This window comes from Oncorhynchus keta, chromosome 19, assembly GCF_023373465.1.
Source record: "Oncorhynchus keta strain PuntledgeMale-10-30-2019 chromosome 19, Oket_V2, whole genome shotgun sequence".
NCBI classification, from domain to species: domain Eukaryota; kingdom Metazoa; phylum Chordata; class Actinopteri; order Salmoniformes; family Salmonidae; genus Oncorhynchus; species Oncorhynchus keta.
Window position 1 is genome coordinate 69,910,923 of NC_068439.1, and position 22,151 is coordinate 69,933,073.

At 43.4% G+C, this 22,151-nt stretch overlaps 2 protein-coding genes and 1 long non-coding RNA gene across 4 annotated transcripts; 1 reads left to right on the forward strand and 2 right to left on the reverse strand.

The window, feature by feature from the left end:
* Positions 1 to 5,282: 5,282 nt before the first annotated feature.
* Positions 5,283 to 15,305, reverse strand: LOC127909463 (uncharacterized). 2 transcript variants are annotated; one of them, XR_008071228.1, is made up of 3 exons: positions 15,226 to 15,305; positions 6,274 to 6,391; positions 5,283 to 6,114 (listed from the first exon to the last, which is right to left on the reverse strand). It is a non-coding gene; the product is annotated as an uncharacterized LOC127909463 (long non-coding RNA). The 2 variants fall into 2 exon arrangements; XR_008071229.1 differs by having other exon boundaries at positions 6,274 to 6,411.
* On the forward strand, positions 13,190 to 15,844 carry LOC118398790 (N-alpha-acetyltransferase 20). The gene is made up of 6 exons (XM_035794499.2): positions 13,190 to 13,347; positions 13,779 to 13,803; positions 13,940 to 14,030; positions 14,170 to 14,305; positions 15,007 to 15,152; positions 15,245 to 15,844. The coding sequence occupies exons 1-6, from the start codon at positions 13,295 to 13,297 to the stop codon at positions 15,328 to 15,330; spliced, it is 537 nt and encodes a 178-aa protein (XP_035650392.1). The 5' UTR covers positions 13,190 to 13,294; the 3' UTR covers positions 15,331 to 15,844.
* Positions 15,841 to 22,111, reverse strand: crnkl1 (crooked neck pre-mRNA splicing factor 1). The gene is made up of 14 exons (XM_035794496.2): positions 21,926 to 22,111; positions 21,379 to 21,531; positions 21,108 to 21,199; positions 20,761 to 20,919; positions 20,477 to 20,643; positions 20,065 to 20,243; positions 19,784 to 19,954; positions 19,482 to 19,673; positions 17,807 to 17,866; positions 17,590 to 17,670; positions 17,260 to 17,499; positions 16,991 to 17,092; positions 16,601 to 16,849; positions 15,841 to 16,487 (listed from the first exon to the last, which is right to left on the reverse strand). Exons 1-14 carry the CDS (start codon positions 21,971 to 21,973, stop codon positions 16,008 to 16,010), a joined length of 2,373 nt encoding a protein of 790 aa, XP_035650389.1. The 5' UTR covers positions 21,974 to 22,111; the 3' UTR covers positions 15,841 to 16,007.
* Between the last annotated feature and the right edge of the window lie 40 nt (positions 22,112 to 22,151).

Below are 22,151 nucleotides of genomic sequence, written 5' to 3' on the forward strand. Positions count from 1 at the left end.
CCAAATACACCTCCGCTGTCTTCAACCAGGATCTCAGCAATCACTGCCTCATTGCCTGTATCCGCTACGGAGCCGCAGTCAAACGACCACCCCTCATCACTGTCAAACACTCCCTAAAACACTTCTGTGAGCAGGCCTTTCTAATCGACCTGGCCTGGGTATGCTGGAAGGACATTGACCTCATCCCGTCAGTTGAGGATGCCTGGTCATTCTTTAAAAGTAACTTCCTCACCATTTTAGATAAGCATGCTCTGTTCAAAAAATGCAGAACTAAGAAGAGATACAGCCCTTGGTTCACTCCAGACCTGACTGCCCTCGACCAGCACAAAAACATCCCGTGGCGGACTGCAATAGCATCGAATAGTCCCCGCGATATGCAACTGTTCAGGGAAGTCAGGAACCAATACACGCAGTCAGTCAGGAAAGCTAAGGCCAGCTTCTTCAGGCAGAAGTTTGCATCCTGTAGCTCCAACTCCAAAAAGTTCTGGGACACTGAAGTCCATGGAGAACAAGAGCACCTCCTCCCAGCTGCCCACTGCACTGAGGCTAGGTAACACGGTCACCACCGATAAATCCATGATTATCGAAAACTTCAATAAGTATTTCTCAACGGCTGGCCATGCCTTCCGCCTGGCCACTCCAACCTCGGCCAACAGCTCCGCCCCCCCGCTGCTCCTCACCCAAGTCTCTCCAGGTTCTCCTTTACCCAAATCCAGATAGCAGATGTTCTGAAAGAGCTGCAAAACCTGGACCCGTACAAATCAGCTGGGCTTGACAATCTGGACCCTCTATTTCTGAAACTATCCGCCGCCATTGTCGCAACCCCAATTACCAGCCTGTTCAACCTCTCATATCGTCTGAGATCCCCAAGGATTGGAAAGCAGCCGCAGTCATCCCCCTCTTCAAAGGGGGAGACACCCTGGACCCAAACTGTTACAGACCTATATCCATCCTGCCCTGCCTATCTAAGGTCTTTGAAAGCCAAGTCAACAAACAGGTCACTGACCATCTCGAATCCCACCGTACCTTCTCCGCTGTGCAATCTGGTTTCCGAGCCGGTCACGGGTGCACCTCAGCCACACTCAAGGTACTAAACGATATCATAATAATCATAACCGCCATCGATAAAAGACAGTACTGTGCAGCCGTCTTCATCGACCTTGCCAAGGCTTTCGACTCTGTTAATCACCATATTCTTATCGGCAGACTCAGTAGCCTCGGTTTTTCGGATGACTGCCTTGCCTGGTTCACCAATTACTTTGCAGACAGAGTTCAGTGTGTCAAATCGGAGGGCATGCTGTCCGGTCCTCTGGCAGTCTCTATGGGGGTGCCACAGGGTTCAATTCTCGGGCCGACTCTTTTCTCTGTATATATCAATGATGTTGCTTTTGCTGCGGCCGATTCCCTGATCCACCTATACGCAGACGACACCATTCTATATACTTTCGGCCCGTCATTGGACACTGTGCTATCTAACCTCCAAACGAGCTTCAATGCCATACAACACTCCTTCCGTGGCCTCCAACTGCTCTTAAACGCTAGTAAAACCAAATGCATGCTTTTCAACCGATCGCTGCCCGCACCCGTATGCCCGACTAGCATCACCACCCTGGATGGTTCCGACATTGAATATGTGGACATCTATAAGTACCTAGGTGTCTGGCTAGACTGCAAACTCTCCTTCCAGACTCATATCAAACAACTCCAATCGAAAATCAAATCAAGAGTCGGCTTTCTATTCTGCAACAAAGCCTCCTTCACTCACGCCGCCAAGCTTACCCTAGTAAAACTGACTATCCTACCGATCCTCGACTTCGGCGATGTCATCTACAAAATGGCTTCCAACACTCTACTCAGCAAACTGGATACAGTTTATCACAGTGCCATCCGTTTTGTCACTAAAGCACCTTATACCACCCACCACTGCGACTTGTACGCTCTAGTCGGCTGGCCCTCGCTACATATTCGTCGCCAGACCCACTGGCTCCAGGTCATCTACAAGTCCATGCTAGGTAAAGCTCCGCCTTATCTCAGTTCATTGGTCACGATGGCAACACCCATCCGTAGCACGCGCTCCAGCAGGTGTATCTCACTGATCATCCCTAAAGCCAACACCTCATTTGGCCGCCTTTCGTTCCAGTACTCTGCTGCCTGTGACTGGAACGAATTGCAAAAATCGCTGAAGTTGGAGACTTTTATCTCCCTCACCAACTTCAAACATCAGCTATCTGAGCAGCAAACCGATCGCTGCAGCTGTACATAATGTCATTTGGTAAACAAATCAAAACTCACAAAGTGCGTTCACTAGTTGCAGACGAAATGTCAAAAAGTTCTGTTACAGTCAGTAGAACCATGTCAAACGTTGTATAGAATCAATCTTTAGGATGTTTTTAACATAAATCTTCAATAATGTTCCTACCGGAGATTTCCTTTGTCTTCAGAAAAGCAATGGAACGTGAGCTACCTCTCATGTGAATGCGCGTGACCAGCTTGTGGCTGTTGGCAGACCTATGACTAATTCCCCTCTCATTCAGCCCCCCTTCACAGTAGAAACTTCAAACAAGTTTCTAAAGATGGCTGATATCTAGTGGAAGCCTTAGGAAGTGCAACATGACCAATATCCCACTGTATCTTCAATAGGGGCTGAGTTGAAAATCGACCAAGCTCAGATTTCCCACTTCCGGGTTGGATTCTTTCTCAGGTTTTTGCCTGACATATGAGTTCTGTTATACTCACAGATATCATTCAAACAGTTTTAGAAACTTTAGAGTGTTTTCTAAATATATACTATATAATATATAGAAATATACTAATAATATGCATATATTAGCAACGGACTGAGGAGCAGGCAGTTTACTCCGGGCACCTTATTTATCCAAGCTACTCAATACTGCCCCCAGCCATAAGAAGTTAACTCAATTCTCAGGAACACACCTGAATCCATTCCTTAACCACACCATCTCCTCCATGCAACACAATTAGACCAAACCAAATCATGAGAAAACAAAAATATCATTACTTGACACATTGGAAAGAATCAACAAAACCAGAATGCTATTTGGTCCTAAACAGAGAGTACACAGTTGCAGAATACCTGACCATTGTGACTGACCCAAACTTAAGGAAAGCTTTGATGGTGTATAGACTCAGTGAGCATAGCCTTTCTATTGAGAAAGGCCGCCATAGGCAGACCTGGCTCTCAAGATAAGACGGGCTATGTGCACAGTGCCCACAAAATTAAGTGAAAAATGAGATGCACTTCCTAACCTCCTTCCAAATGGATGACCATATTTCACATATTTCAGATTACACAGACCCACAAAGAATTTGAAAACAAACCCAATTTTGATAAACTCCCATATCTATTGGGTGAAATACCACAGTGTGCCATCACAGCAGCAAGATTTGTGACCTGTTGCCACAAGAAAAGGGCAACCAGTGAAGAACAAACACCATTGTAAATACAACCCATATTTATATTTATTTTCCCTTTTGTATTTGAACATAATATGACATTTGAAATGTCTTTATTCTTTTGAAACTTTTGTGAGTGTAATGTTTTTTTAGTTCATTTCACTTGCTTTGGCAATGTAAACATATGTTTCCCATGCCAATAAAGCTGTCACGCTTGCTCCCGCTCCCCCTCTCTGGCGCTTGAGGGCACCAGGCTGCCCATCATTACGCACACCTGCCACCATCAAAATGTCCATCAGCGCTCATTGGACTCACCTGGACTCCTTCACTTTGTTGATTGCCCCTGTATATCTGTCTATTTCCCAGTTGGTTCCCCGTGTCAGCATTGTTGTCGTCATGTCGTTGTGTTCCCCCTGTCTAGATGCTGTTCTTGTTTTGTTATATGTCCGTTGTTTCATTAAATGTTCACTCCCTGTACTTGCTTCTCGTCTCCAGCGTCAGTCCTTACAGAATGCTGACGCTACTATTTGAAACATCAGGGAGTTTGTGTTCTCGGTGGTGACTGTGGTGTCCGGGTGTCACCACGGATGGAACCGGGGGTTCCTCAGCTGGCTCATCGGGCTTCCACGCCTTAGCTGGCTCGAGAGGTTTCCTTGGCTCGGCAGGCTCCCATCCCACGTCATGCCTCAGCTGGCTCATCGGGCTTCCACGCCTTAGCTGGCTCGAGAGGTTTCCTTGGCTCGGCAGGCTCCCATCCCACGTCATGCCTCAGCTGGATCATCGGGCTTCCACGCCTTAGCTGGCTCGAGAGGTTTCCTTGGCTCGGCAGGCTCCCATCCCACGTCATGCCTCAGCTGGCTCATCGGGCTTCCACACCTTAGCTGGCTCGAGAGGTTTCCTTGGCTCGGCAGACTCCCATCCCACGTCATGCCTCAGATGGCTCGTCGAGCTCTGACACCTCAGCCGGCTCTTTGATACGTTGACTAGAGTGAAAGAGTGTTCCACTAGAGTGTTCCGTTTCTAGAAGGGTAAGAAAATAACCACACAGGTTGCTGACCATAAAAAGACAAAGAAGTGTTTCCAAATTTCGTTATTTTCACAAGAAATCTATGATTAAACTTGTTTGACGCTTTGCTTGTCATTCTGTGTCAGTTTTTCCAATGAATGTTCACTTTTAGCCATGTTATGGAGGGAAGGCACTAATAAAATGCTCATAAAAAGTGAAATATGTTATAAATATGCTCGTTATAAGACCATGGGAATGTGGTTTGGGTTCACCAGCTTGTGAGTGGAGTGGAAGAGGTCAAGCTTGATGTGTTTACATATCGACTGCAGTCACTTGAGCTCTCTGACTGCCCTCAACAACAGCTGCAGGGAAGGTGAATGCCATGTCTCTGGAACGGCTTTCCTCTGACCTAACTGGCTCCAGAAACATGGTATTTGAAAAGTATTGCTCAAGTCCTTCAGCCTACCAAAACAACAAGGATGAAAAATGATTACACACAAACAAACATTGACGTGTAATACAACCCAGGCGAGACGGAGAGAGGTCCTTTGAAGAAGTTTAACAAGAACAAGATTTGTGTGTTAGAGTCACAGATGTATCAGCTGAAATAACTAACAACTTCAATTGATACTCCAATTAGGAGAAAAGAGAAATTGCTTTCGCTGACCTCTAAGTTTATTGAAGTAAAGTGAAACTTTTCATCTGTTCTGTACATTGACCAGAACCATCTTGCGGACGGCGTCTGAGGCCACAGAGGAGATGGGGATCTCCCCCAGGACCAGTGGCCTGATGGGAAATAGGACAGAGGTTCCGTTCTGACTCCCCACAGACACTGTGTGTGTACTGGCTTTAGAGAGATCCTCATTGTCCGGTAAGACAAACTTAAATGAGTGAATCTGAGCAAATATCACCATGACCGAGCAGAACATAAGAAAAAGCAAGGAGAAAAATAAAGAGACGAGAGGGAAGTCACCCAGATTAAAATACATGGAATGTATGGACAGACAAATGTAATTGTTCTTTACCCCATATGATAAAAACAACATGACGTGTCGCAACAATATTACAGATTAGAACTATGATAAAATGACTGTCTCGTGTCCTGCTCCACATAGTGGTGATAGTGCTGGGATAAATCCATGTTGGATTAATGGGCTCAATGCTTAGATACCTCTAGCACGACCCAAGAGGTGTTTAGTGCCGGTGATCATTATAAAGATAATACAAACTGACCAAAAAGGGTTCATTCTAGTTCTGAATGCTTCTCCACTACAGGAGGATAACATTTGTGAATATGTTACAGTAAATAATATCAAAGTGGCTATGCCAGACAGACATCTGAGAGCGACATTGACTACAGTGAAGGCAGCAACCTCAAGCTCCTCTTCCAGGTAGTTGAAGAAGGTGACCTCCACAAGCAGCAGCTTGCCTCGGATTATGAACACAGGTAGATTCAAGGACAGGAAGATGTCCTGGAACATGTTGAGCTGAAAACACAAAAAAGAGTACATAGAGTAGAGTAGAAACAGTGACTTTACAGGGTGCCAATGATGCAGATGCGTGTGTGTGTGATGACCTCAGCAGGGATCTCAGTGATGCCCATGCCCAGGTCAGCAGACATGATGAAGGCAGTGGCTACACAGGAAGTGATGCAGTCTGGAACAGTTAGAGGGAACTCAGCCGTGGCAGAATCTCTGTTGAAAAGACAAAGTGAGGCATGTAGTCGGTAAACGTAGGATTAATGCATGTACAGTATGTTAAAATGACTCATTCACATGTCTCTTTGTCCCCTTGCTACAGGAGTGTGTCCACCCCGGGTGTATGTGTTATAGAACATGGCTCCTGTCCATCACCCTGTGTTGCTGTCTAGCCACAGTCATGTCTCGGGGAAGTCCCTGCGTTCCCGAGGCTCCTGGTCCTGGTCCATATCATCAACCTCACCACCAAAGAGTTAGTGAAATCCACTAAGCCCTGCACAGCCAAGACAAGTACTGTATTAAAACAAGAAGCAAACAGTATATTACTGATTTACACTACCGTTCAAAAGTTTGGGGTCACCTATACGTTTCCTTGTTTTTGAAAGAAAAGCATTTTTTTGTCCATTAAAATAACATCAAATTGATCAGAAATACAGTGTAGACATTGTAAATAATAATAATAATGTTGTAATTGACTATTGTAGCTGGAAACAGCAGATTTCTTGAGGGAAAATCTACATAGGCGTACAGAGGCCCATTATCAGCAACCATCACTCCTGTGGTCCAATGGCACGTTGTGTTAGCTAATCCAAGTTTATAATTTTAAAAGGCTAATTGATCATTAGAAAACCCTTTTGCAATTATGTTAGCACAGCTGAAAACTATTGTTCTGATTAAAGAAGCAATGAAACTGATGGACCAGACTTGTGGAGGTCTACCTTAGTATCTGGAGCATCAGCATTTGTGGGTTCGATTACAGGCTCCAAATGACCAGAAACAAAGAACTTTCTTCTGAAACTCGTCAGTCTATTCATGTTCTGAGAAATGAAGGCTATTCCATGCGAGAAATTGCCAAGAAACTTGTCATACAACGCTGTGTACTACTCCCTTCACAAAACAGCGCAAACTGGCCCTAACCAGAATAGAAAGAGGAGTGGGAGGCCCCGGTGCAATACTGAGCAAGAGGACAAGTACATTAGTGTCTAGTTTGAGAAACAGATGCCTCACAAGTCCTCAACTGGCAGCTTCATTAAGTAGCACCCGCAAAACACCAGTCTCAACGTCAACAGTGAAGATGGAGACTCCTCTGTCCAGTGTCTGTGTTATTTTGCCCCTCTTAATCTTTTCTTTTTATTGGCCAGTCTGAGATATGGCTTTTTCTTTGCAACTCTGCCTAGAAGGCCAGCATCCCGGACTCACATCTTCACTGTTGATGTTGAGACTGGTGTTTTGCGGGTACTAGTTAATGAAGTTGCCAAACTTTTGAACGGTAGTGTCTGTGGCAGTCACTTTCACTCCTGTTTTTAATGCTGTTTTTTTGGTGATGTCATGGTGTGAGTGTGGCCAGTGTGGCCTTATTCACCACCAAGATCCCCATCAGCGACCCGAGCTCAGCCACAGACACCTTGAGGGACACCTCATCAGCAGGCCCTCTCCTCACTCCAGCTCAGAGACACCTGACAGACAGAGGTCACAGGTCATACTATCACACCTCAACATACTGGGACAGGATAGCAAAGTAAGGATAATGAATGACTATGCCAGAAGAGGACTGGCCACCCCACATAGCCTGGTTCCTCTCTAGGTTTCTTCCTAGGTTTTGGCCTTTCTAGGGAGTTTTTCCTAGCCACCGTGCTTCTACACCTGCATTGCTTGCCGTTTGGGGTTTTAGGCTGTGTTTCTGTACAGCACTTTGAGATGGGCTGTTTACAGATGGGCTATGTACAGGTGCAGTGATCTGTGAGCTGCTCTGACAGCTGGTGCTTAAAGCTAGTGAGGGAGATGTGTCTCCAGCTTCAGAGATTTTTGCAGTTCGTTCCAGTCATGGGCAGCAGAGAACTGGAAGGAAAGACGACCAAAGGAGGAATTGGCTTTGGGGGTGACCAGTGAGATATACCTGCTGGAGTGCGTGCTACGAGTGAGTGCTGCTATGGTGACCAGTGAGCTGAGATAAGGGGGGGCGTTACCTAGCAGAGACTTGTAGATAACCTGTAGCCAGTGGGTTTGGCGACGAGTATGAAGTAAGGGTCAACCAACGAGAGCGTACAGGTCGCAATGGTGGGTAGTGTATGGGGCATTGGTGACAAAACGGATGGCACTGTGATAGACTGCATCCAGTTTGTTGAGTAGAGTGTTGGAGGCTATTTCATAGATAACATCAACGAAGTCAAGGATCGGTAGGATGGCCAGTTTTACGAGGGTATGTTTGGCAGCACGAGTTAAGGATGCTGTGTTGCGATATAGGAAGCCGATTCTAGATATAATTTTGGATTGGAGATGCTTAATGTGAGTCTGGAAGGAGAGTTTACAGTCTAACCAGACACCCAGGTATTTGTAGTTGCCCACGTATTCTAAGCCGTCCAGAGTAGTGATGCTGGACGGGCGAGCAGGTGCAGGCAGTGATCGATTGAATAGCATGCATTTAGTTTTACTTGCATTTAAGAGCAGTTGGAGGCCACGTAAGGAGAGTGGTGTTTATACTTGCGTACTATTGTTTGTACAGATATAACATGGTACCTTCAGGCGTTTGTAAATTGTTCCCAAGGATGAACCAGACTTGTGGAGGTCTACAATGTTTTTTCTGAGGTCTTGGCAGACTTCTTTTGATTTTCCCATGATGTCAAGCAAAAAGGCACTGAGTTTAAAGGTAGGCCTTGAAATACATCCACAGGTACACCTCCAATTGACTCAAATGATGCCAATTAGCCTATCAGAAGCTTCTAAAGCCATGACATAATTTTCTGGAATTTTCCAAGCTGTTTAAAGGCACAGTCAACTTAGTATATGTAAACTTCTGACCCACTGGAATTGTGATACAGTGAATTATAAGTTAAATAATCTGTCTGTAAACAAATTGTTGGAAAAATGACTTGTGTCGTGCACAAAGTAGATGTCCTAACCGACTTGCCAAAACTATAGTTTGTTTACAAGATATTTGTGGGTTTGTTAAAAAACTAGTTTTAATGACTCCAACCGAAGTGTATGTAAACCTCCGACCTCAACTTTGGGTAGGGGTAAGGTGACTAGATAATAAATAGCGAGTAGCAGCAGAGTAAAAACAAGCTTTCCAAAAGTGTATTTTCTTTCAAGGTCTATGGAAGTACACAATCTGTATAGGCTATACAGTTCAATCACAGCATATTTAGTTACAGTCTAAATGTACCAAATTGACTGTGTTTGGTTTGTGTAAATAAATAAATGAACAAAATGTCAGGGGAAAGAGTTCACCTGTAGTCCAAATGAGGCTGAATAACAACCAGGTCCATGGTAGAGATGTCAGTGAGTGTCCTCTGGTGGGTCCTCTAACTACAGTTGAAGTTGGAAGTTTACATACACTTAGGTTGCAGTCATTAAAAATAGTTTTTCAACCACTCTAAATCGACGTAACCTGAAAGGCCGCTCAGCAAGGAAGAAGCCACTGCTCCAAAACTGCCATAAAAAAAAAGCCAGACTACAGTTTGCAACTGCACATTGGGACAAAGATTGTACTTTTTGGAGAAATGTCCTATGGTCTGATTAAACAAAAATAGAACTGTTTGGCCAAAATGACCATCTTATGTTTGGAGGAAAAAGGGGGAGGCTTGCAAGCCGAAGAACACATTTTCAACCGTGAAGCACAGGGGTGGCAGCATCATGTTGTGGGGGTGCTTTGCTGCAGGAGGGACTGGTGCAATTCACAGAATAGATGGCATCATGAGGTAGGAAAATTATGTGGATATATTGAAGAAACATCTCAAGACATCAGTCAGGAAGTTAAAGCTTGGTCGCAAATGGGTCTTCCAAATGGACAATGACCCCAAGCATACTTCAAAAGTTGTGGCAAAATGGCTTAAGGACAACAAGATATTTGAGTGGCTATCACAAAGCCTTGACCTCAATCCTATAGAGAATTTGTGGGCAGATCTGAAAAAGCATGTGCGAGCAAGGAGGCCTTCAAACCTGACTCAGTTACACCAGCTCTGTCAGGAGGAATGGGCCAAAATTCACCCAACTTATTGTGGGAAATGTGTGGAAGGCTACCCAAAATGTTTGACTCAAGTTAAACAATTTAAAGGCAATGTTACCAAATAGTAATTGAGTGTATTTAAACTTCTGACCCACTGAGAATGTGATGGAAGAAATAAAAGTTGAAATAAATCATTCTTTCTGCTATTATTCGGACATTTCACATTCTTAAAATAATGTGGTGATCCTAACTGACCTTAGACAGTGATTTTTTACTAGGATTAAATTGAATTGTGAAAAACTGAGTTTAAATGTATTTGGCTAAGGTGTAAACAGAGATGCTTGTTCTAGGTCCCAAGAAACAAAGAGATCTTCTGTTGAATCTGATAATTAACCTTAATGGTTGTACAGTCGTCTCAAATAAAACTGTGAAGGATCTCGGCGTTACACTGGACCCTGATCTCTCTTTTGAAGAACATATCAAGTTTGTTTCAAGGACAGCTTTTTTTCCATCTACGTAACATTGCAAAAATCTGAACATTTCTGTCCAAAAATGATGCAGAAAAATTAATACATGCTTTTGTTACTTCTCGGTTAGACTACTGCAATGCTCTACTTTCCGGCTACCAAGATAAAGCACTAAATAATCTTCAGTTAGTGCTAAATACGGCTGCTAGAATCCTGACTACAACCAAAAAAATTGATGATATTACTCCAGTGCTAGCCTCCCTACAATGGCTTCCTGTCAAGGTAAGGGCTGATTTCAAGGTTTTACTGCTAACCTACAAAGTATTACATGGGCTTGCTCCTACTTATTGCTCTGATTTGGTCCTGCCGTACATACCTACACGTACGCTACGGTCACAAGACGCAGGTCTCCTAATTTTCTAAGCAAACAGCTGGAGGCAGGGCTTTCTCCTACAGAGCTCCATTTTTATGGAATGGTCTGCCTACCCATGTGAGAGACGCAAACTCGGTCTCAACCTTTAAGTCTTTACTGAAGACTTCAAGTGGGTCATATGATTGAGTGTAGTCTGGCCCAGGAGTGTGAAGGTGAACAGAAAGGCTCTGGAGCAACGAACCGTCCTTGCTGTCTCTGCCTGGCCGGTTCCCCTTTCTCCACTAGGATTCTCTGCTTCTAATCCTATTACAGGGGCTGAGTCACTGGCTTACTGGTGCTCTTTCATGCCGTCCCTAGGAGGGGTGCGTCACTTGAGTGGGTTGAGTCACTGATGTGATCTTCCTGTCTGGGTTGGCGCCCCCCCCCTGGGTTGTGCCGTGGTGGAGATCTTTGTGGGCTATACTCGGCCTTGTCTCAGGATGGTAAGTTGGTGGTTGAAGATATCCCTCTAGTGGTGTGGGGGCTGTGCTTTGGCAAAGTGTGTGGGGTTATATCCTTCCTGTTTGGCCCTGTCTGGGGGTGGCCTCGGATGGGGCCACAGTGTCTCCTGACCCCTCCTGTCTCAGCCTCCAGTATTTATGCTGCAGTAGTTTGTGTCGGGGGGCTAGGGTCAGTTTGTTATATCTGGAGTACTTCTCCTGTCCTATCCAGTGTCCTGTGTGAATTTAAGTATGCTCTCTCTAATTCTCTTTCTTTCTCTCTCTCGGAGGACCTGAGCCCACGGACCATGCCTCAGGACTACCTGGCATGATGACTCCTTGCTGTCCCCAGTCCACCTGGCCGTGCTGCTGCTCCAGTTTAAACTGTTCTGTCTGTGATTATTATTATTTGACCATGCTGGTCCTTTATGAACATTTGAACATCTTGGCCATGTTCTGTTATAATCTCCATCCAGCACAGCCAGAAGAGGACTGGCCACCCCACATTGCCTGGTTCCTCTCTAGGTTTCTTCCTAGGTTTTGGCCTTTCTAGGGAGTTTTTCCTAGCCACCGTACTTCTACACCTGCATTGCTTGCTGTTTGGGGTTTTAGGCTGGGTTTCTGTACAGCACTTTGAGATGTCAGCTGATGTAAGAAGGGCAATATAAATAAATTTGATTTGATTTATGTAAACTTCAGACTTCAACTGTATCTTATGAAGAATATAGGGAGGAATCAGAACTTAGGGAAAAGGTCAAGGCGCCTTAACTATCATTTAACATTGATGAAAGCCCCCTTACCATTGTGATCCACATGGAATTGCTTTTCACTCACAAGTTCCCGTAACACAGAGAGACAATGCGAGGGATAACCACATTTCAGCACACTGACAAATCAACTCTGGTTATTGTTTTTTTCTGCCCCTTCGACAGTAAGACTTAAAACTGCTGGACAGTTTGCGTTTGGTTTTAGTTATCTACTCTATAATGATTAAAACAACAAAAGAAGACACGTTTCACAGTAGACGATTTTAAATAACACTAATTCATAGTTAGTTTTAGTGTCAATTCTTCCTAATGATGAAAACATTTCCAGACAAAAAAACACATTCAAACCCCAAGGCTATCTGTGAACAATGGTTTGTAGAATTGTCCAGATGAAATGTAGCCAGCATCATCCTGAAAAACTTTAATGAAGATATAATAGCAACTCAATGTGTTTTTAAGCAGAAATATGTTGGCATGGTCCTTTCAAATTTAATAGGAGTCACATTGATGGAAGTCACAATGGTCCACTTGCCAAGGGGTGGATATTCAGACAGCTGCTGAAACTCTTTGGACAAAAGCCCCAGAACTCTGCCCTATGACATCCACTGCCAGATTATGTTTGCCTTGGGATCCTGGCTCGCGCAATTTTAAAAGGAAATGAGAATTATCAAATGTCCATCACAGTTCCATTTCCCAAGGTTCATTCATCTGGCTGCTATCACTTCCACACTGAATGTTCATGCAATACCCCCTTGGTATGTTACCTTGTAACATACACCTTAATGATAATATTGTACTTTTATTCTTATTTACAATGACAGCCTACACCGGCCTAGTTAAATAAAGGTAAAAAAATATATACATATTGTGTTCTACTAAAGTTAGTCTGCTATTTTCTCAGTCCAACAGCAGATGGCAGTAAACAGTCAATGACACCTCCCTGCCGAAGGAGGGCGTCATTGTTCTTGTTGATGCTAAAGTTGAAGGGTCGCAGACACTTTTGCCATGTTCGTGTACTAGTTGGAACTCAGACATTTCCGACTAGTTATAAGTGTTTGTAATATAGTTATACACGTGCCGGAAGTGCAATATTTCCGAGAGTCCTTGTTCCAACTAGGATTGAACGCGGCAACTGTACAGGCAAAATGACAACATTACGAGCTTTCACATGCGATGATTTGTTCAAATTCAACAACATGTGAGTTAATTTCGATATTTTTGTATAATAATGTTGAATTAGGTTACCCATCTAGCTACACCGTCATTATGTTTTAATGAACAATAGCAATTGTTTGTTGGCTAGTTGCAAGTATAGCTAGCTAGCCAGAAGTTAATTATCATACAGTGCGATGCATAGTTTGAGACTATCTGCTAACGTTAGCTGGTTTACACTAGTCAACTCTTGATTATAAGATACATTATTTGGTATATTTCATGGACCATAATAGCTCACTAGCTAGCTACGCAAGATTTCCAAGATTAGCTGGCTAACTAGAGCCAGCTAGCTAACAGTTAGATCGATAACGTTGGGCGTAACGACATCTGATTCAACTGTGTAGTCTGCTGCACCTCATAGGGGCATTGCATTGAATGCACGAAACATCTCAGTATTTGTTTGTCTCTTCACAGAAACCTGGATCCATTGACAGAGACTGTATCCTTTCAGTACAAATTGTTCCCCAGCATTGTAATAACATACCACCGTCATGCACAGACACCCCAGATAGTGCAACGTTAGCCTTTGTCTTGTTATCAGGAGAAGACAAGCTTTCCTTAACTTTCTTTCACAGTACGGAATCCCATTTTACCTACAGTACCTAGCCCACTGGCCAGAGTACTTCATTGTTGCAGAGGCCCCTGGTGGTGAATTGATGGGTTACAGTGAGTAGGCCTACATGTCATACACACCTAGCAATGTGATGATTGCTTTAGAGAAAATGCAATAGCAAACATAATTGCAATAGCAAAGGCATACACTCTGTGTAGCTTCCATCAAAATGACACTTCTGACTATCCTCAGTCATGGGGAAGGCAGAGGGATCAGTGGCGCGAGAAGAGTGGCATGGCCACGTCACAGCTCTCTCTGTGGCCCCAGAGTTCAGAAGACTGGGACTGGCAGCCAAGCTTATGGAGATGCTGGAGGAGATCTCAGAAAGGTGGGGCTGACTTCTAATGCTTCAGGTTACTAAGATCAGGGTTGTGTTCATTTGGCAATTTATTTATTTTTGAACTGAAACAGAGGTAGTACTTCAGCGTTTCCCAAACTCTGTCTTGGGGCCCCGACTCAGTGCACTTTTGGGGTTTTGCACTAGTACTAACTACACAGCTGATTCCACAAATCAAAGCTTGATGATGAGTTTGTCATTTGAATCAGCTGTGTCGTACCAGAGCAAAAAACAAAATGTGCACCCCTTGGGGTCCCCAGGACGGAGTTGGGGAAACACTGGACTACCTGGTCCAATAAGAAACCCTTTGAGTTCTTGTACCCTACTGAACAATAACCATGTTAGAGTAGAGCTGGGCGACATGGACAAAAATCCATATTGTGCTAAATTGCCTGAATCGATGTGATGACGATAAATATAACGATAGTTTTATAACACTAATGTGCACCGCTTTTTTAAATATTATCCTTTAAACTACTACTAATAATTTGATGGTTGTAGCCATCAATTGTCCCATTAACAATCCCCCATATTAGCAAACATATTTAATTTAAAGCTTCACATTTCTCTAGTATAGACTACTTCTCGTAATGAACGATATCAACAAAATGTCTGCGGTAAGTGATCGGTGTTGATCATTTTCAGTTTGTCGTACCAGCAAAGATCTACTTCTTTGCCTCACTGTTGTTTAGGAAGGGTGGGTTCTTTGTTGATCTGTTTGTGCGAGTCTCCAATCAAGTGGCGGTGAACATGTACAAACAGCTAGGCTACAGCGTTTACAGGACCGTGATAGAGTACTATTCTGCTAGCAATGGAGAACCGGATGAAGACGCCTATGGTAATATGAACCCCTTCAAATCAATGTAAACATTACTGTAACTCAGACAATCATTATGTGGATACGTACTCACTCTTTGTCCTTTTCTGCAGATATGAGGAAAGCCTTGTCAAGAGACACCGAGAGGAAGTCCATCATTCCTATACCACATCCTGTCAGACCAGAAGATATAGAATAACAGTAGACGGTGGCTCTGACACTTTTGAAAACAAATACATTTATATTTCTCAGTTATCTCTAGTTACCACAGCCACAAAGTCAAAATTGGCTATGGTAAAAATTAATGACAACATACATTTGCTTTTTGGTCTTAATTTGAGGTTATGGTTAGGCAGGGTTAAGAAATGGTAAAAATCAGTAGGGTTTACGATATTTCCACACAGTCTACATTAGAAAATTAAGTGAGAAAAGTGTCATTAGGACTTGTTTTATTTTTAGGGTGTGATGTGTGAAAGCTTAGAGAATATCATTGTACATAATATTGGCAGATCTAAGTTATCCTTTGTGAAACTATGATTTTTGATGACAATGAGTCAGTCACTGTTTGATGTGAAATTTGAAATGCAATATAGAATTGAAAGGACTTTAATCCAAATTCAATAAATGATTACTTACCCGGGTAATGATACTGTATCTGCTGCTTTGTTACAACAGTCAGTTCTATGGTTGAAATAAATAAAAAGTTGGATAAGTGTTTTTTTTTTTATTTACACTGTCATTGCACCACAGTAAATTAATAAAACAAAGACATGGAAAAATAATCACTTTCTTTTTAAGCAATAGAAATTACCCGATGAGGTCCACAACTTGTCCCTATCTGTAATGAGTAAAACATTTTTTTTTTCTCCAGACAAGCTAATCTTTCACTGAGTCCTTATTGCTCTTCCTTGGCTGTTTCTCACCACCATCATTGTCGCTGCTGCTGCTGCTGCTGCTGCTTCCATTACTGCTTTCATCAGAAACATCTCTGTCATCGTATGTGCTCTCCTTGAGGACTTTTTCAGGCACAGGCTCACTGACTATAGGCTTTTCTGATGATGGTGATGCTAAATCTTCTGTCATTTCTTTGTCTATTCCTCTCTCCCCTCTTCCGTTTTCTTCTCCCTCCATTTCTTTGCCCCTGACTTCTTCCACTTTACCCCTATCCAGTTCTCCATTGTTTTCTTCCTCATCCTCTTCATCGTCTTCTTCATCATCTTCTTCATCATCTTCTTCTTCTTCTTCTTGTTGCTGCCTCTTCCACATCTTGGCCATGGCAAGCAGCTTGAGGTTGGGCTGGTTCGCTGCATCCTCAGGGAAGATGTAGTCGTAGTACTCCTCCCACCCTGCATCTGACTGATGGATCAAAATGAAAAGTAAATTAGTGATCAGCCGAACCACAACACATAAACAAGGGTAATGAATTGATGTTGGATTGGTATGATAAGACGAAGAGAAACACTACTTACCCCGTCCTCTGCCGTGAGCTTTCTCCTCTTCTTCACCTTCTCCGGCAGCAGTTTCTTCACCCTTTCCCTGGTTGTGTCTGAGCCAAACTCCTGCTCAAACTCCTTCCAAGACTCCAGCAGCATCAGACGCTCCTCCTTCTCCTCACAGCTCCTCAGGCCCTTGTTGGCCTCCTCAAAGATCCCCCTACACCTCTGCAGCCGGTCAGAGGTATCTATGGACAGCTCATACTGGGCATAGCTGATCCAGACCTGCAGGGTAACACATTTGACAAAATGATCAAATATTGTTTGATGAGTTACTGCGCCACAGTGAGTATTAGGCAGGTGAGTAATGTAGTATGGGACCGTTGGTAGCAAGACAGTTACTAAGGTTAAAGGGACAGCTCTCACCTTGACGTGCTGTGTGCGCTGCAACAGTCTCTTGTAGAGACCTCTGGTGTTGTCATACTCTTCCTGCTCGATTTCAAAGTCGATGTAGGACTTCCACAACACCTAAGATGTTAAAATAAAACATTTGAAAGTAAAATACTGTTCAGTGGTATTTCAATTAGTTTTCACTACAATACTTTTCACGTGAAGGGTGTCTTCAGACATGCTGAAAGTAGAAAGCCAATACAGTGCGTAAATAAATGCCCAGGGTGAACGTTTTTGAGCCTGACCTCTGGCATGTCCAGTCGTGGCTGTCCGATGGCCAGCTCGAAGATGGCCCGGGCTCTCTCTGTGTCTCCCAGGATGGTCTCCAGCTCAGAGAACTTGATCCAGGTGGTGCAGTTCTCGGAGGCAAACTCCAGGTACTTCTCATAAAGCTTCCTACATCGGTCAAACTCTCTGAGCTGCAGTTCCAGTTCAATGTAGCCCTTAAACAGCTTGTTCTTTGGACATTTACCAATGGCTGTGCCCTGGGGAGAGGGACAAGGCCAAATGACAGAACATTTCAAGTTTGAAGTATCACAATGAAAAACATAAATCATCAACAGTAGGAACCTTACCAAGCCTTGTCTAGCAGCTTGGAGGTTCTTCTGGCGGATTTCAAACTGTCCGTAGAGTAGCCACATCTTGGCAAACGTGAACTATGAGGAAAGAAACAAAGTAATAAGTTTGATGATTTGTTGATGAATGTTTTTTTGTTCCATATCAAATGTTTTATTAAACCCCATTTCAGAAACAGAGGTGCCATTGATCGTAAACATTGAAAACTACCGATACCTTTTTGTGAGGGATGAGATCCAGACATGCCAGGTACACCTGCCTTGTTCTCTCTGGGTCCTGCCAATCAACACAATAAGCACTGAAATCCACTGGCTATGCACAATGTCACACTTAGCAATGTGAGAATCACAACCAATAGGGATGTGCATCTTTCCCTTTCAAGAGGATTCGATACGTATCTAGGTACAGGAATGATACGTTTTCGTTTGAAACAATTTGGTTTGAATAGAGAACGAATTGATGTGATTCGGTTGGATGCACTATCATTTGTTGCATAAACACATTCATTTTCCATTCTAAATTCATATCTGCTGCTGATGAAGCTCATGAGCTGGGCATATCTGAGCTGACTTCTCTGTGTGTGTAAATGATGTATGTCCACAGTCTATACTAGTATGTAGGCACCTGATCTGAGCCATAAGGGAGACTAGGCATCAACCACCCCACTACCACTATCGGATTGGGGTCATAAAAGAGACCAGACATCAACCACCTATCGGATTGGGGTCATAAAAGAGACCAGACATCAACCACCTATCAGATTGGGATCATAAAAGAGACCAGACATCAACCACCTATCAGATTGCGGTCATAAAAGAGACCAGACATCAACCACTTATCAGATTGGGGTCATAAAAGAGACCAGACATCAACCACCTATCAGATTGGGGTCATAAAAGAGACCAGACATCTACCACCTATCAGATTGGGGTCATAAAAGAGACCAGACATCTACCACCTATCAGATTGGGGTCATAAAAGAGACCAGACATCTACCACCTATCAGATTGGGGTCATAAAAGAGACCAGACATCTACCACCTATCAGATTGGGGTCATAAAAGAGACTAGACATCTACCACTATCAGATTAGGGCCATAAGGGAGACTAGACATCTACCATCTACCAATGCCAAGTGTTGGCTGGAGTGGTGTAAAGCTCGCTGCCATTTGACTCTGGAGCAGTGGAAACATGTTACACGTTCTCTGGAGTGATGAATCACGCTTCACCATCTGGCAGTTTGACGGACAAATCTGGGTTTGGCGGATGATAGGTAGGGAAATCTTAACGCTGCAGCACACAATGACATTCTAGACGATTCTGTGCTTCCAACTTTGTGGCAATAGTTTGGAGAAGGCCCTTTCCTTTTTCAGCATGACAATGCCCCCGTGCACAAAGAGTGGTCCATACAAATATGGTATGTCGAGATCAGACTCTGACCTCAACCCTATCAAATACCTTCGGGATTAATTGGAATGCTGACTGTGAGCCAGGCCTAATCGCCCAACATCAGTGCCCGACCTCACTAATACTCTTGTCGTTGAATGTAAGCAAATCCCAGCAGCAATGTTCCAACATCTAGTGGAAAGCCTTCCCAGAAAAGTAGAGGCTGTTATAGCAGCAATGGGGGACCTCTCCATATTAATGCCCATGATCTTGGAATGAGATGTTCGATGAGCAGGTGTCCACATACTTTTAGTCATGTGTATTTTTGGAAGGTAGAAAGAAAGTTATATGAGAGAAAAAACTGTTAATGAATCAGTGATTCGTAACTTTTAGATTGATTTTCTGACCGATGCATGCTACATTTGGATCGGGACCGATGCATACTGGTGAATCGTTACATCCCTAATAGCCATTATTTAAACACAGAGGATGCAATGTAGGTCTACCTTGACCTCCAGTTCTTCATATAGAGCGTAGTTTATCCACAGGTAAATGTATCTTCTCCAGTGCCTCTTCTCCTGTATAGGAGGGATATTGGCGATGGCTCTCTCATAGACCTCCCTGGCAGTGTCAGGATCCGCGTCACTCTCCACCAGGCGTAGGTAATCAAACCATGCGTCATAATTGTGTGGGCTTGCCTATACAGGAAGAAAAACCCAATCCAATAACAAGCCATTAGTGGATAGATATTGTTTTAATGGATTATTTTGGGATGAAATCTTTGTGAATCTCCATAGGTTTAATTTACCTTGACCTCCTCTTCATACTGAAATCTCCTCTTGCTGACGATGACGTCCTCGATTCCCCTCCGGTCTCCAAACTTCTTCTCAAACACAGTGTAGAACTTGAAAAGCTCCTGAGCCTGCTGCTTGGGAATTCTGTCCAGGGCGTATTTGTAGATGACTCGAACTCTCTCAAACTAAGACACAAGGGGGAGAAAAGTTGTGTTGTTCTGTTGACCACAGTTGGAGAACACTATAAACATGTGGGAATAAAACTGACATGGTTAAAAGTGTCAGATTTACAAACCTCTTTCTGTTTCTCTTCAAATCTGGCGAAGGCCACAAAGAGGTTCTCATCAACATGCTCCTCGCCAAAGAACTCCACTGATCTTTCAAACACCTTCCTTCCATGGGCGATGTAGCCATGCTTCTCTTCAAAACGGGCGTACTTAATCCAATTCTTCACATCAGGGTGGACAATCACAAGTGCACTGGAGTTAAGGAGCTTAAAAAAAAAAAATTAAAAGAGAGAGATGCACTCTACAGGCATGAAGGTAATACCACTACCAAAGGCAATGCATCATTACAAATGTTAGATGAGTCTGTTAGAATAAAACACCTGTTAATGAATAATGCATATCTACAGTCAGCAACCACAACTCATTTGCTAATACATTGTAGAAAGTAATTGCTTTAAGCACTTCCCATCAAAAGGATATATCTCTCATAGATGGAGCGGGCCTTGTCGACTTCCTTGTAGCGCAGCTCAAAGTTGATGTAAGAGTGCCAGGCTTGTTCCTCTGGTTCCCACTCTGTCCAGCGCTCAAACACCTGTCTGCAGCCAGCGATGTTGCCCAGCATTTCTTCCATGTAACTGTATTTGTACCTGAAAGGGGGAAAGCAGCAAAAGAACAGATGAGCGACAAAATCATGCTTTTTTTTAATACCTAAACTTTTTTTAACCAGATATGCTCAGTTTAGGAGAGGTAAAGTTGTTAAGTACCAGAACTGGTTGACACGGGGCAAGATGGTGATGGCTCTGTCCCAGATGTTGCGGGCGTGGTTCACCTGCCGGTTCTTCATCTCCATCTCGGCATACTTCAGCCACAGAGCTATATTTCGGTGGTCTACATCCAGAGCACGCTCGTAAATAGAGCGAGCCCTGGGGCGTGTATAAAAAAAAAAGAGCTCAGATAACATGTATCCCAGTCAAACTCCATCTATAACATTCACATCGGATTCCATATACAACAATTATCCCTGTCAAAATCCATCTACATTCACATTAGACCACATATGTATGAATCACAAGAATCAGCTTCACAGCGACATTGACAAGCATTAACTTACCTCTGGACTTCTTTCAGGCTCTCCTCCCATTGAGCGTATTTTATCCAGTTGCTGATAACAGTACGGTTCTTTCTGATGTTGTCTTCAAATCCCTAAGAGAAGGAGTCAAGTCCAGTTTGTATCTGATTAGATCAATATATTTACTACTGTGCACTACACAAGATTTGCAGACAACTGAGAATGTTGAAACTGTCTGGTTGGCACACCCAACAGAATACCAACAGTAAGACTGAAGTCTGAAGTGTAGTTCATGTGTCACTTGGGGTCTTACCTTCCTCTTCTTCAACTTGTAATCGTTCAACTCCTCTTCATCAGTGATCTTTTGCTTGGGTGGCGGTGGCAGAAGCTCGAGCTCCCTCTCCTTTGCCTCCCTGAGCAACTGCTCAGCTGTGATTTGTACCTCTGCAGGAGCTTTGTTTTTCACCTTCACAGCACAAATTAAGAAGTTATTTTGGAATTGGATGAAACTAGTTGATTGAAGACAATACTAGTTGGCTACATAGGTAGTACATGTTCCAAATGTAAACAGTTCGTTTAGTTAGCTGGCATAAACTTTAAATAATTAGCTAGCTAGCCCTTCCTCGCACACAGTTGGGTCAGATTTCTCGATAGAGTAATCTACATTAGTTAAATAAATACAAAATAGCAGTTCTTACATAGCATGCTACCTTTTCGTTCGTTTAATGTAGCTAGAAGTAACCTACATTCGTACCAAAACAAAGCACTTGTCTTGTTATGGTTAGCTAGCTAACGTTACCTGGCTAGGCCATATTATAAGTTCCCTAGCTAACGTTAGCTGTTTTTAAACTTTTCGCTACCTTCGCTACTTTCGGTATCCTCTGTTTCCCTGCCGCAGTAGATGCCATTTTACTGGATTGTATGGTAGAGTCAATTAGAATAAACTATTACAACAGAATCGATCCGTTTATAATATTTTCACAGCGCGCCTGTGGACTCCGCCATGACACTTTCAAACGTGCGCGCGTTGAACGTAACATGTGAACTGTGACTCTTCACCCCAAGACGTCACCGAGCGTTGTGTTT